This window comes from Microcaecilia unicolor, chromosome 3 (assembly GCF_901765095.1).
Source record: "Microcaecilia unicolor chromosome 3, aMicUni1.1, whole genome shotgun sequence".
In the NCBI taxonomy this organism is placed as follows: domain Eukaryota; kingdom Metazoa; phylum Chordata; class Amphibia; order Gymnophiona; family Siphonopidae; genus Microcaecilia; species Microcaecilia unicolor.
The window spans coordinates 414,020,758-414,036,778 of NC_044033.1; the positions used below are offsets into that span (position 1 = coordinate 414,020,758).

The window sequence follows — 16,021 nt, forward strand, 5'->3', positions numbered from 1 at the left end:
GAACAGACCAACATGAAAAAGCAAAGTATATCTAACAAAATAACCGAGGTCAATATATTATATTAAGTCAAACAAGCATCAGAATTTTTTTTGTATTAATACAATGCTCATACTCTGTATAAACTAATTATGGAGAAGTTTATGTTAACATCCGATCAGCTGAGGGTTTCAGTCACAAGCATGAGAAGTGGAATTAAAAGGATCCTACTCAAGAGTCCAACAATTCAAACAAAAACGCAGACGAAAGCATGATTTGCAAAAAATAAATTCTTACACTCCCACACATCACTTATATACCATGCTCCCAGCAAAGGCTGTTCCGTGCCGTGTGTGATGCATTAAAACAGCATACAGAATTTAAAAAAAAAAATAATAATAATAATAATAAAGTACTCTTGCCCCCAATAAAATCACCCCACAGATAAAGACCAAATCCTTCACATACCCCACTACATATGCAAATTAGCTCCATCAATAACAGCTGCAACATATTCCCTTACTACCAACCCAAAACAAACACCCCAAACCTATCAGCATAATCAGAACACAGCTGACCAAGAGTTGGCTATCATGAAATGTTCAATCACAGGTGTGGAGCAAACAGTAATATAAAATCATTAAAGGCAAAGAGAATCCACAATAAAAAAAAGCATCAATGTACCTCTGCCTTCCTGGAGTATCTTGCTAGCCCTTGCTGGCTTGCTGTATTGTCAGAGAGCAGTTCATGGAACACAGGCTCAAGTCTGTGGGCTGCTAGAAGAGTGGTCCTGGTACATACTATCCTAAAAATATGAAAACAATGCTTCTTTTAAAAATAATTTTTGTTGCTAAAGGATTTTTTGTTTCTACTTCAAAATACTATATTAAAGCATATAATGCAGCTGTTGGCTGTTAACTCTCTATGCTTACCGATCTCAGTAAAACAATACAATCAACTTGCAAAGAAAAACACCAAGTAATCTATTTGTTATAAGGAATAACTTCATACTGCTTTGGGAAAGAAATCACAACCAAAAAGAGTGAAATGGGCAGAAATGCAGTGTCTACAGAGTTGGCCACACTACAGCAGAAAAATAATACTTGTATATTAGTCACCGCAGTACCTCCTGGTGACTTTCTATACTATCAGCTCTGCCAAGTTGTACTTGGGTCCTTTATATCTACATGTTCAGAAACATCCTTATTCACAGAAATGCAGTACAGTACTAACATATCAATACATCCTTGCATTTTCAATCAACAGCTATCCATCTCTTGTATACCCACATCACATTACTGATTTAAAATATCGTATTTTAATTCAGTGCATTTGACGTTAGCAGATAAACAAGAGGATCCTGAGCAGTGAGGCATAGCTATCGGTCGACAATGCCTAAACACAGCTCCCCTTTTATTTACTATTTAAACCATTTATAGATGCCTCCAAAATAACTTATTTTGAAACACAATGGCTATTTTAGAAACACTTCCGCATGCAAACAGCTGCTTTCTGAAATAGGTATTTAGAGTGTATGCGATATGCACATGTAGATACTGCAATTTTCACATGGGTATCCACCCCAGATATCTAAGGACTAAAATCTACATATATATATATTCCCCATTTACATGAGAAGAGAAAAATTTCCACATCAAGATTTACACCTACCTGCTCATAGCATCTATAGGTTTTTAAGAAGTGCTCACTCCGGTCAGGACTTTTACACCAGGGATTAAGGGAGTCATTCTCAACATCCAAAATGAAAAATTAAAATTGTGGTCTCATTATTAGTGGCAGTTACAGGTATAGGTTTGTGTAATGGGGTAAGCCAGTGATTTCCAAACCTCGTCCTGGCGTCATGCCAGTCAGGTTTTCAGGAGATCCACAATGAATATTCATGAGAGATTTGCATGTACTGCCTCTATTGCATGCAAATCTATCTCAATGGGCCATATTGAGGGGGTCTTTTAATAAAAAGATTAACTTGAGTTATCAGCAGCAGGGCCCATTTTATTCCTATGGGCCCTGCTGCAGATAACTCGAGCTAACCTTTAGTAAAAGACCCCTTGAATAAACTGACCCAGAGAGATTGGAGAGTTTTTGACCTGGCGACAGATAAGACTTTTTCCCCCTACCCATCCATGTATATTTAATAATGAACTACTAGTCCATTATGTGTTGAATTGATTATTTTGAGGGAATGGACTGTATTGTGAGCCTTTTGGCAGATTAAGTACAGGTAGATCTCTTGCATCTTTCATAAAGACTGGAGCAAAGAATTAATTCAGTTTTCCACTATGGCCTTGCCCTCCCTGAGTGCACCCTTTTGCTCCTTCATGATCTAACTGGCCCATGGATTCCTTTGCAGTCTTTCTGCTTCTGATGTACCTGAAAAAGTTGTTAACATAGTAAATGACGGCAGATAAAGACCTGAACGGTCCATCTAGTCTGCCCAATTATTGGCTTTTCTACTATTGCATAAAGTTTCACAGTATGGGGACTCAAGTTATCTATTTTCTATCAGCAAAAGGTAGAAATAAAAATCATGTTTCATTCAATTTTTGCATATCAAGCAACAAAAAACTGGAATATTCTGCCACTAGATATTAGATCTGAACATACTGTGAGTTTTTTTTGCCTCTGCGGTAAGTTTCCCTTCACATGTTCTTTTAGTCTTCTTTATCAATGTTTGCATCTAGCTAGGGAAGTGCACATGTTGCTTCTTTTCTTCATTTTGGGTCCTTTTTCCATTCTTTGAAGGAATTCTTTTGGCTCTAAAAGCCTCTTTCACTTCTCCTTTTAACTATACTGGCTGTCATTTTCTCTTCTTTCCACCTTTGTATATATGTAGAATGCATCTACTCTGGGCTTCCAAGATGGTATCTTTAAACAACATCCATGCCTGATTTAATGTCCTAACATTTGCAGCTGATACTTTTAGATTAATCTTTGAAAGGGTAACTATGATAAAATTAGGAAAATGGTTAAAATTAAATGCTGCTATAGTAGAATTCCTTTGTGGTTTCATTACAGATAGTATCTCAAATTTGATCACGTTATGATCACTGTTTCACAGTGGACCCAATACTGTTACCCCTCATAGTATGCCCTGCACTTCACCAAGAACTAAATCTTAATACCCAGGGCCGTGCCAAGGGTCTCTGGTGCCCCCCTGCAGACTATCAGTTGGCGCCCCCCCCCCCCCCCCCCGTCTCGCTTCTTCATTAGATGTTTCTCCATTGCTACCTGTCTTTCCTTTAGACTGAAAACTACAGGCCCAGCCAGACCTGACAAAAGGGTCTACCACACCCTTCAATATCAAGCATATACTAGAAAACTGTAAATTAGCGTACACAGGAAAGCAGTTTAAAAAAATAAACACAATTCCTGCTGTTTCTTAACACTGCTCTCCAGAGAAAGCACTGCCTTTATAAAGAGGCTTTTCAGTGGGACTCAGCCTATTAAAAACTATTAGCATAATTAGGAATGGCCAGCCCTTGTAACTGCAGAGACCTAAGCTTTGATTATGCATGTTCCTGTCTTTGTTACAGTGGGGGGGGGGGGGGGGGGGGTCTCTTCATCTCATTTACACAGTCTGACCTCCCTAGCTAACTGGGAGCCCAGTCTCTTGGAGACTGCTATACATTGCAAAATAAGATAGCAGATGTAAATTCTCAAAGTGGACATATTCCAAACACTAAAATGAAAATAAAATGATTTTTTCTACCTTTGTTGGCTGGTGACTTTCTTTTTCTGATCATGCTGGCCCAGTATCTGATTCTGTTGCTGGTATCTGTCCTCTTAACTCTGTTTCCAGGGCTTCCTTTCCACTGTATGTATCCCTCATTGATAAGTCTCTGACTCTAAAGTTTAGCAATTTCATTAAAGCAAAATGTATTTTCAAATATCACAAACTCTCCCTATCCAAGCAGAATGTTTTATATAAAAACAAACACACAAAAAAAGCAATCAGATTTTTACTTACCAGCTATTCTACACTATACGTCAGCTAAACTTCCTCTTTGAACCTCAGCCAATTATGATAATTATGTACACATCATTGCAGTCATGCCCTCCTCTCAGTGTACATGCTCAAAAAACAAAAACTTTGAACCACTTACAGATAACAATTACACTATTTTTATTGCTCCCCAGTCTCACTTGCACACCTGCCTCCAAACCTGTTCTCTTTAATTTGAATGTTGTTCCAGCTCACCCTGAATGAAAGTTGTTCACACACCAAAGCCATAAATAGCTGCTGGTTGTACTCTTTGAAGTAGCTTTAGCAGAGCAGCCTGTCTGTCTCAGCACTACTGGGCTACCTTCACTTCCTGATGCGGGAAGGGCAGAGGAGAGAGGAGAATCACAACTTAAGGTAAAAGATTTTGCAAGTGAGTGGCGCCCTCTAGAGGTTGGCGCCCCCCTGCGTTGCTTACCTCGCTTACCGTGTCGGCACGGCCCTGTTAATACCCTCTCTTGGTGGGGGGAATCAAGATCATCAAAAAGTTCTGCTCAAGGTTCTTCCTGTTTTACCAGCTTGAAAGGTATAGCTTGAGCCACTTCACGAAGAAACCTGGAAAGGATATATTTTCTGGGGGACATCTTCTCCTCTGAGATGGCGAAGGATCAGATGGGATGCCATAGGACGCCTCATCTGAGAGGTCCTGGGAGTCAGATTTGTCTCCCAGGAGAGGTCTGTGTCAGACTCTGCAAAGTACTGTTCAAGAGGAGTACGTGACAGAGAGTGCCGACTTGTTCGTCGATTATGCATGTAACTGTGTTGAGGCATATGAGCTGCTGATGTTGGAGAAAGCTCCTCTGCTGATACATGCGTTGATGTATGAGAGCTCTCCCATGACACTCTCTCTCTGATGTAGCCACAGGTTGGGCTGAAGTAGGTGCAAGCAGCTTGTACGTCTTTACAGACTGACTGCAGTATCCCCGAGAGCTCATCCTTGAGTATAGCATGGATTTTCTCATTCAGGGAAGGCATCGGTACTGGACCCAACCAGCATCACATCATGATTTTGTCTTTTCCACATGATCCACTGACTTGATATTTTACAAGAATTTTACACATTAATAGGGGAATATATACCTGCTACATTCCAGGAGATTATGTATAGTGATGTATTAGTTTCCTATATAACATTGATTCCCAAAACCGATCCTGGAGGTACCCCAAGCCAGACAAGTTTTCAGGATATCAATGAATATTCATCAATACTTGCATGTACCACCTCCACTACATATAAATCTCTCTCATGAATATTAATTGTGAGTATCCTAAAAACCTGACTGCCTGGGGTGTCTCTAGAACCAGGTTTGGGAACCACTGCAACACAATATATACTGTGACTTTGAAATTAATTTTTATTGGATTATGCCAGAGTGCCCAGCCCTCAACCCGACCTATCACACAGCAACCATCTATAAAAGTCCCAAAGTCCCGGAGACTCTAAATATACCCCTTACGACACATTCAATCCCCTTCAGTACTCCTACATTACCACCAAATCTTTTTCCTTACCCCACCCCCAAAAGACCATCCCAACTATGACCTAAATATCATCAGAGGTCACTCCAATGTGGCCAGCCACCCTCTCCCCCACTTCCCAAAACCCTCTGCAAAGAAACAACTGGAACAAACAGGATTCAGAAATTTCATTGTCCCATCATGATCCTCTGGCAACAACCCAGAACACAGCATCATCCTATCATATTAATGCTACACACACACACACACACCATACCACCCCATTCACCCCAACTCCCCACAACCAATATACCCTCCTTTTCAAAGAAATTACATACAGCCAAATACATCATTTCATTCACATTCATTTCCCAAGAAACCATATATTCATACCTCTAACTCAAACCATAAACTATAACCACATAATCAGCTCTCATTACCAGAGGACCACAAAGAGTGAAGATACTTACCTGTAGCAGGAATTCTCCAAGGACAGCAGGCTTCATATACTCACGAGTGGGTAGATGCCGATCCATGTCGCCCGGTCTGGGATTTATGACAAAATATTTTTTAAAAGTTGGAGCTTTGTGCAGCACAAGTTGTGCTCCACTGAGCATGCATGAGTGCCTTCCCATCCACCGCAAGAACGCGGTTCCCTCAGTTTAATTTTAAAACAAAAACAAATAAAAATAAAATAATGAAAGAGACAACTCCAAGGGGAGGTGGAAAAGATTGTGAGAATATGAAGCCTGAGGTCCTCTGAGAATACCTCCTACAGGTAAGTATCTTTGCTTTCTCCGAGGACAAGCAGGTTTGCAAATACTCAAGTGGGGAATCCCTATTTTCAGAATCACCACAACAAACATTGGTCAATTAGGCCTCACATCAGTGAGGACATTACACAGATTAACTTAGAACTATATATAATCAGAATGAAAGTGCAGCCTGAAACTGAATTAAATGGGCCTAGGAGGGTGGAGTTGAATTCTAGACCCCAAACAGATTCTGCAACACTGACTGTCGCATCAGGTATCCTGCTCAAGGCAGTACTGAGATGTGAATGTGTGGACTGAAGACCACGGCGAAGCCTTGCAAATTTCTTCAATGGAGACTGACCTCAAGTGGGCTACCAAAACAGCCATGGCTCTGACATTGTGAGCCGTAACCATGACCCTCCAAGGCCAGCCCAGCCTAAAGGAAATGCAATCTGCCAGCCAAATTGAGATGGTGTGTTTTCCGATGGCAACCCCCATCCTGTTGGGATTAAAAGAGTTGGGCAGACTGTCTGTGAGGCCTTCTCCACTCCATGTAATAGGCCAATGCTCTCTTGCAATCCAAAGGTTAGCAAGCTGCTTTTGCCAGGATAGGAATGAGGTCAGGGAAAGAATGTTGGCAAGACAATTAACTGGTTCAGATAGAACTCAGACACCACCTTCAGTAGGAACTTAGGGAGTGTGCTGAGGACTACTCTGTTGTGATGAAACTTAGTACAAGGTGCATCCACTACTAAGGCCTGAAGTTCACTGACCCGACAAGCTGAAGTAACAGCCACCAAGAAAACGACCTTCCAGGTCAAGTACTTCAGATGGCAGGAATTCAGTGGCTCAAAAGGAGCTTTCATCAACAGGGTGAGAACGACATTGAGATCCCATGACATAGGTGAAGGTATGACAGGGGGCTTTGACAAAAGCAAAACCTTTCATGAAGTGAACTAAAGGCTGTCCAGAGATAGGCTTACCTTCTACATGTTGATAAACACTAATTGCACTAAGGTGGACCCTTATGGAGTTGGTCTTGAGACCAGACTCTGAGAAGTGTAGAATGTACTCACTCAGGGTCTGTGTAGGACAAGTAAGAGGATCTAGGGGCCTGGTCTCACACCAGACGGAAAACCTCCTCCATTTAAAAGAATACCACCTCTTAGTGGAATCTTTCCTGGAAGCAAGCAAGACCCAGGAGACACCCTCCGAAAGACCCAAGGAAGTAAATTCTAAGCTGTCAACATCTAAGCTGTGAAAGCCAGAGATTGGAGGTTGGGATGCAGAAGCAACCCCTCGTTCCTAGTGATGACGGTCAGAAAACACTCCAATCTCTATGGTTCTTCAGAGGATCATTCCAGAAGAAGAGGGAACCAAATCTACCGTGGCTAGTACTGCATGATCAGAATCAAGGTTCCACAATCTTGCTTCAGTTTCAACAAAGTTCTTCCTATTAGAGGTATTGGAGGATAAGCATACAAGAAACATGCCCCCCAACTGAGAAGGAATGCATCTGACGCTAGTCTGGTATGGAACTGAAGAATGGAACAGAACTGAGGGACCTTGTGATTGAGTTGAGCGGCAAAATGATCCACCATGGGGGGGCCCCATGCTCAGAAGATCTTGCGGGCCATGACCATGTGTAGACACCACTCCTGTGGTTGCATTATCCTGCTCAGCCTGTCGGCCAAGGGTGTTGTTTGCGCCTACCAGATAAGCGGCTCAAAGAGCATGCCGTGCTGGCGAGCCCAATGCCACATCCGGACAGCCTCCTGACACAGAGGGCGTGATCCAGTGCCCCCTGCTTGTTGATGTAATACATTGCAACCTGATTGTCCATTTGAATGAGAATACTTTGATGGGATAGCCATCTCTGAAAGTCTTTAAAGGGTTCCAGATCACTCAAAGCGCCACAAGGTTGATCTGAAGATTCATTTCCTGGGGGGGGGGGGGGGGGGGGGGGACCAAGTTCCTTGAGTGTGGAGCCCATCTACATGAGCTCCTCATCCCAGTAGAGATGCATCCACTGTCAGCACCTTTTGTGGCTGAGGAATTTTGAATGAAAGTCCCAGAGTCAAAATGGATCAAATTGTCCACCACTGAAGAGAGCGAACAAGCTCTGGGACACATGGATGACATTCTCCAGACTACCTGTGGTTTGATACCACTGAGAAGCCAGGGTCCATTCAGCTAATCTATCTCAAGTGAAGGCATGTCATGGGTGTAACATACACTATGGAAGCCATGTGGCCCAGCAATCTCAACATTTGCCAAGCTGTGACCTGCCGAGAGGCATGAACACTGGACACCAGCAAAACAAGATTGTCTGCTCTGGCTTCTGGCAGGTGGGCTCAAACCTTCTGCATTTCAAGAAGGCTCCTATGAACTCCAACTACTGGACAGGGTGTAGATGGGACTTGGGGTAGTTTAAAACAAACCCTAGTAGTTTCAGCACCCAAATAGTCATCCGCATGGACTCTTGAGCAACATCCTCTTGAGGTGCACTTCACCAGCAATCGTCAAGATATGGGAACACATGGACTTCCAGTCTGTGTAGTGATGCTGTGACTACCGCTAGACACTTGGTGAAGACACTAGGAGCTGACATGAGGCCAAAAGGCAACATGCAGGACTGAACGTGATGTGTTCCTAGCTGAAATCAAAGATACTTCCAGTAGGAAGAAAGTATCTCCAGTGGGCAAGAAGTACCAGGATACGAGTATATGCATCCTTCAAGTCCAGAGAGCGTAGCCAATCATTTTTATGAATCACTGGGAGAAAGGTGCGCAGGGAAACCATCCTGAACTTTTCTCAGACTAGAAATTTGTTCAGGGACCTCAGGTCTAGGATAGGACACATCCCCTCTGTCTTTATCTGCACAAGGAAGTACCTGGAATAGAATCCCTGCCCTTCTTCCCCTGGTGGAACAGGTTCAACCGCATGGGCATTCAGAAGGGCGGAGAGTTCCTCTGCAAGTACCTGCCTGTGCTGAGAGCTGAATGAATGAGCAATTTGGGGGTTTGTAATGCCAATTCAGGGTGTATCCGATACAGACTATTTGAAAAACCCATCAGTTGGAGGTTATGAGAGGCCACCTTTGGTGAAAAAAATTTCAACCTCTCCCAACCAGAAAGTCGTCTGGAAAGTACACTTTTACTGCTGCTATGCTGGAGCCAGTCAAAAACTTGTCCCATGCTTTGACTAGGGAGCAGTAGGGCCCTAAGGCGCACACTGTTGACGAGAACGACTGCGCTGGGGCCGAGTCTGAGCAGGCTGATGAGCCAAAGGAGTGTACCTATGCCACAGTAGTAGTAGTAGTAGTAGGGAGTACCCAACTTGCCAAAAACCTCCTAGATGAGGGGGTGGATGCAGAAGGTGCCCAGTGGGAGACAGAAGAAATAGCATCAGTGTGTTTCTTGATTTAGTCTATGACCTCCTCAACCTTCTCTCCGAAAAGATTATCTCCCCCCAGCAAGGGGCATCCGCCAACCTCCGGTGAACAGAATGTTCCAAGTCAGAAACACGCAGCTGAGAGAGTCTGCGCATTGCTATACTTTGACCAGAAATCCTGGATGCCACATCAAAAGTGCCGTAAGTGCCCCTGGCCAAGAACTTTCGACACGCCTTCTGCTGCTTGACCAACTGGCAAAAGGGCTTGGCTTGCTCCAGAGGGCGCATATTGACCAAGTCTGACAGCTGTCTCACCGAGTTTCACAAGTAAACACTCATGAAGAGCTGGTATGACTGAATACGGGAGACCAGCATTGAGGCCTGATACATCCCAAAAGAATCCAGGGTTCTAGCTTCTCTGCCTGAGGGGAGCCAAGGCATAGACCCTAGTACTTCTGGCTCTTTTGAGAGTGGATTCCACCACCATGGAGTCACAAGGAAACTGAGGCCTTACAAACCCAGGCTCATTGTGGATCCAATACTGGGTGTCAATCTTCTTGGGGACAACAGGGACCGACAGAGGGGATGCCCAGTTCCTGACAAGGACGACCTTGAGTACCTTGTGGAAAGGAGCCATCACAGCCTCCTTATGAGGATATGTATAGTCCAGGACCTCGAGCATCTTGGCCCTGGGCTCATCCTCCATTTCTGATGAAAATGGAATGGACCCATCCATTTCCTTTACAAAAGACGGGAAAGAAAGGCTCTCAATCAGAGACCATCTCCTTTCAGGTGGTGAGGTGGGCTCAGACAGAATCCCATAAGACTGGTCCAAGGAAAAGTATCTGGGATCCTCCTCAGATTCCCAAGATCTCCATATGGGATGTTGGAGACTGAGCCTGCCTCGATGGCAAGGAACCATGTCCTCGAGAGCAGCACTGAGAGACCAGCTCCCGCCTCGACTCTAGAAAAAGCTTCCTCCAACGAAGTCAAGGGGGGTATCAGCCTGGGTGACAAGTGAGACCAGGGCTGCAAGCGGCGCCGGAGGCCGTACCACAGACTGAGGGCCAGGCGGGGCCACAGCAGAAGGTATGGCAGATGCAAGCACCTCTGATACTGAAGCACAGCTCTGCATAAGGCCATCCAGCAGCTCAGAATGCATTCATCAAGGGCCGACATTGGAAAAAGCTAGGGCGTCGGCTGAAGCACAGGTTGCAGAACTGTTGGAGCTGATGCAGGAACAGGATCTCAGCTGCTTGCAGACAAGCATATTGGCACCTCTTGTATGGAGGGAGAGCGGTCCTCCCGGCGCCAAAGCTTCTCGGGTGCCGAATCCCTCAGTCTCAGAGCTCACAGCACCATGTATCAAGGGTAACTGATGACTGTGCAAATTGGCCTTCACCCAAAGCATGTCACCCATGCTCCTCGGTACCGACGAGGATGATGTCGAATCCTCATGTCGCCTCGGGGTCAGGTCCGATGATGGACAGTCCCGGGGGGCCTACACACCAAGAGGCCTCAAGACAGGTGGAGACCCACTCAATGCCTCATTGCTCCCAGTGTCCAGAGGTCTCGAAGCAACCATGCTTACCCCGAAGCAAAACAACGTCAATGACAGCACCTCCGACCTCGATGTCGAGGAACCAGACCTGGCTCCAAAAATCTTTTCACATAGTCTCTAGGGAAACCTGGGTCCTCTTCTTCATACGAATACAGAGAACACAGTTAGCAGGGCTATGGTTGGGCCCCAAGACACTGCAGACACCAATAATGGGTGTCCTTCCCCGAGATGCTCTGGTTGCACCGGGTACAATGCTTGAAGCTGGTGGGAGTCTTCGTGGACAGGGACGGGAGAACTTAGCCGGCCAAATCAAATGACTCGATGGTACCTGAAAAAGGGACGAAGGCACACAAAAAAAAAAAAAAAAGGAAGGGAGTACCTGACCGGAGTCAGGGCCTAAAACAGGCCCTCATCAAAAATAAAGGAAACACAAATACAGGCAAAAAAAAAAAAAAAAAAAAAAGTTAAAAAAAACAATAAAAAAAGAAAAGAAAGGCCAATGGCACTCACAAAGCTGTAAGACCAGGCATGTGAAGAGAGACCGAAAAAATGCAGCTGCTCTTCACGCAGAAAAAAAAGAAAATGAGGGAACCGCGTTCTCTAACTTTGACACAAATGCCGGACCGGGCGACGTGGATCAGCATCTGCCCACTCATGAGAATATGCAAGCCTGCTCATCCTCGGAAAAAACACAGTTCTATTCAAATGTTCAAGGTCATATCTCCAACTGTGACTAGAGTACCCACGCCACAAGAATTACCCCCATGGCTTGTGGGCCTACATCATTACTCCTAAGGAAATGAATAGGACCTTACTAAATAGACAAAGAAAAAAGAGGGGGGCCTGCAGTGTGAGCCACATGGAGATTGCATTTTCTGAATTGATACTGAATTTGTATGGAATGAGTAAGCTCGGATGGCAGATTCACAAAGGTGCACACCTCTCAAGATCTCTGAAGCTTCTGTAGGATCTTCTCCCTTGTTCTGCAACTGCTGGAAAAGTCTGTTGCCCCACTCGCTGATTCATGTGTGCAATTTGTCCCCTCATGCAAAATCCTCAAAAATCACTAGATACAAATCAGCTGAGCACAAATCAGGTTAAACTCCTTCCTGCAAACTGAGACTCGCGCTAAATAGTCTTGAAAAAGAACAATCCGCTTATGGCGCAGCTCATTTTTCCTCTTTTTATACTCTGCAAGCAGAAGTTACTTGTGAGCACAATTTAAAATGCAGAAAATCGCTACTCTAGACCTGTCCAACGAGTCCAGTCGATGACCCAGACGATGTGACAACTCCACCTGGAGATCTTTGTGATGGGGATCTGGGTCCAGCTCCCTTGCCAGCCAAGTTTCCAGAAAACCTAGAAGTTGCAAGTTACTTTGCCTTGAGTAATTTCTAAATCGTCCAATTTCTCTTTATAGGTGTCACGTTATAGTTCGTTCCTGTTCCAACAAGCCCTCTGCATTTGCAACTCACTTTTCCAGATTCACTTACCACTAGAGTACCTTCATCCTTGTCCACCATCGTAGACTCTGCCGATTTAGTTTTCTCCTTATCTTTTCAGCTGTTTTACTAGTCATCATTGCCCTTTCCTTCAGAATCTCTTTGTCCATAAGTCAGAGAAAGATTATGGAGCAAGACAATATGAATTTACATATGATTATTTAGGATTTAGAGGGGAGGGGAGCTAGAGCATAAGAGCAACACAGCCACCTCATGCAGCGTACCATGCGACTCTCCAGCTTAATATTTGTGTACCATGCAATCTGCTTAGAAGTCTCCAACTTTCAATAGATAAGTATAAACCTAAAGCTCATGATCGTAATGAAATCAGAAACTGCATACAATTGCTAAGTATATATGCGTTTTATAAACCATCAACCTACCTTAAATCAAAATGGGGCGCGCTTATAACTCAGCCTGGATTAGATAAGTTCCATTTAAAAAAACTGATCTAAAATCTTAACATGATAGTGGGAATTTTGCTATTTAGACCTTTACATTTTATATCTGGGTAAAGAAAAAAAAAAAAAAAGATAGATCTAGACAGACCTTGGAAAACATGAAACAGTGATCTACAATGAAGCTAGAAGAGGCACTGGGGCCCATTTATGAAGCAGTCATGTGACTAACATGTGCCTAACACAGCAAAAATGGCTTAACATGGACATGTTAAAGTGTTCTGCGTTAGTATGCACAGATGTCATAACTATGCATGAAGTAATTTAACTTTTTTTTTGGGGGGGGGGGAAGAGCACGTCAATGGCAGAGATTGGGCATAGATACACTAGTCAGCTAGCGCACTGACATCTCCACCGAACTAACTAGTTAGCATGTCCATAACACTGGAATCATTAGCATCTGCTAAATAGGAGGTGATAAGTGCTCTCATTTCAATTTAATGGCCATGCACTAATGTCAATATTAGCACATGGCCATATATTCAAACAGGAAACAGCCCTTTTTGAAAGCCACACTAAAAATGGGCTTAGTGCACAGGAAAGCCCCCTGTAAGGATGTGCTAGTCCCATTTTTAAGCTTAGTTTAGTAAAATGGCCCCACTGTTACATAACATATAAGATGACAACGATGACCTGGGCTTAGCATGTGGCAAAGCTATGCTTTGACTTCAGAAATGCACCAAATTTCATGTTTCCTTAAGTGTCACATACTTTTGAGTAGCTCTGTGGTTACAAGGGTCAGGAGGGGAGTCAAAAATACAAGAAACTGACCCTAAATTATTAAGTAAGTGTTGGGGGCATACCATGTGTTTCAACTTTGTTTTCTCCATAGACTGTTTTAGAATATTTTCTTTTAGTACTACTTATTCTTGGTGGGCACTTCAGGCAAGGCTGGCTAATGAGATAGTTGCAGTGAAAGTGGATTAAGTGCCTAATTAAGCATTGTAACAAAGATAAGGGGTTTGCTAAAAGGTACCAAGAAGCATTTACGGCAAATAACATAACTGAAATGCATAAATTCAAAGGGGAATAATTCTTGAAGCAGCCGCCTCTCTTCAAAAGAAGAGCCTATGTTCAGAAATAGCTAAGAGCACACGCACTCCAGCCTGAATTGCTGCTGCCACTTAGGAAGCCTCTGTGGCAGGTGGCACTACTATTAATCATTTTCCATGACAAGCTGTTCTTCCCTATCATAGCTTCAGACAATTTGAACTCCAATCAAGAAATGAGCTTGCACACATACCAATGGTTGAAAAAAAATATATACATTTATACTCAAAACTCAGAAATGTTTTGCATCACATAGCAAAACCCCTCATCACATTCAGTTACTAACAGTTTTAAGCTTCCAACAGCAGCTCTCCAAAATCATTTTTATAATTTGAATTTTGTCTACCAAATTAGGAATATTAAAGAGCAAAAAATGAATTTCAATGCTGGTCACCAGCTTTAAGTCAAAACATGAAAGTCCAAAAATGACAGATGACATTACAAATGATTATTTATCAAAAAGTTTCTTCTTCCATTCTATGTCCACAGGAGAAAAAAAAACACAACATTTTAACTATGGAACACCATCTTCTAAACCAGGGATTCTCACCCCTGTCCTCGGGATACATCCAGCCAGTCAGGTTTCTAGGATATCAACAATATGCATGAGATAGACTTTTGCATGCACTGCCTCTACTGTATGCAAATCTGTCATGCATTCTCATTGTGGATATCGTGAAAACCTGACTGGCTAGGTGTGCCCTGGGACTAGGTTCAGAAACACTATTCTAAAATTATTTTCTGCCCCCCAATAACATGTTTAAAAAAAAGGTTTCAGTGATTACGACTTAAGTATATCTTGGCATAAATACTGCAGATTTATAGCAAGGATATATGTGCAGTGCAAGAGAACCAATTCAGACTTTCCAACGCCATAGAGCTAGTGAGAAATGAAGACATTATGGAGATGATAACCGTACACAGTCCGAAGTCCATCATGGGTAATTCAGAGTATGAGCTTCGGTATGGGGGAAAACAAGAGCTTTTTTCTTTATTATGAATAACAAATTTTAATATAGAATTTGAAAATATAAAGGAAAATTAGGAAATTATATATACATCTCAAACAAATAAAGCAAAGCCCCATTTAAAAAAAAAGCCTTTACAAGAAGGCAAAATAGCAGAAAAAAAAATTACCCCCCCCCCCCCCTTTTACAAAGCCACGCTACCAATCATAGTAATGCAGACACAGCCCATTCAAAGTGAATGGGCTGTGTCAGCATTACCGAGCAGCTTTGTAAAAAAAAAAAAAGGGGGGGGAGTAGATAGAATTATACTCAAGACATTGAACACAAGCCTCACACACACATTTTTATAATGCTAAACTGTTATCTTAAACGATAAATTTATCCAGATCCATAGAATTCCAAAGGCATAATTAGTATGCTGTGCTATTGGACAAGGAAATTCTTTTTTTTTTTAATGGCTCCTAGAGCAACCTAAGATTTTAGAGAGAAAAAAGCCTAAGTTGTGTGGCTCTAGCCACATCAGGAAGTACTAAAACGTTTGAACCACAGAAAAGTAAAATTCTTCTTAAAGCAATTTTTTAAATCACAAGTTTCCAAAAACCTAGTAAGATCATAACCTTTAGAAACTAAGGAGTCTGTTGATTACCTTATGAAGAATCACGTTTCTTAGAAAAAGCAGTTTGAAATAACTTAAGTATCTGATGATACAATCTCTAACACGATGTTAATTACTTTGGGGCCCTTTTACAAAAGGGTGGTAGGGGTAGCACTGGCTTGGCGCACAGGGATTCAGCCATACAGCCAGGCGCCTAGGGGAGTTCTGCAGTAGTTCCAACTCCCTCTGCATGCCAATTGTGGCGCAATAAAATATTTCATTT

The 16,021-nt window shown here is 42.9% G+C and overlaps 1 protein-coding gene across 1 annotated transcript in view; it reads right to left on the bottom strand.

Annotated features, from left to right (window-relative positions):
* KLHL29 (kelch like family member 29) overlaps positions 1-16,021 on the bottom strand; it is a 915,027-nt gene that overhangs the window by 764,379 nt on the left and 134,627 nt on the right. The window contains exon 3 of the mRNA XM_030195140.1: positions 662-782. Coding sequence (XP_030051000.1) covers positions 662-782 — 121 coding nt within the window. The remainder of the gene's footprint in view (positions 1-661; positions 783-16,021) is intronic.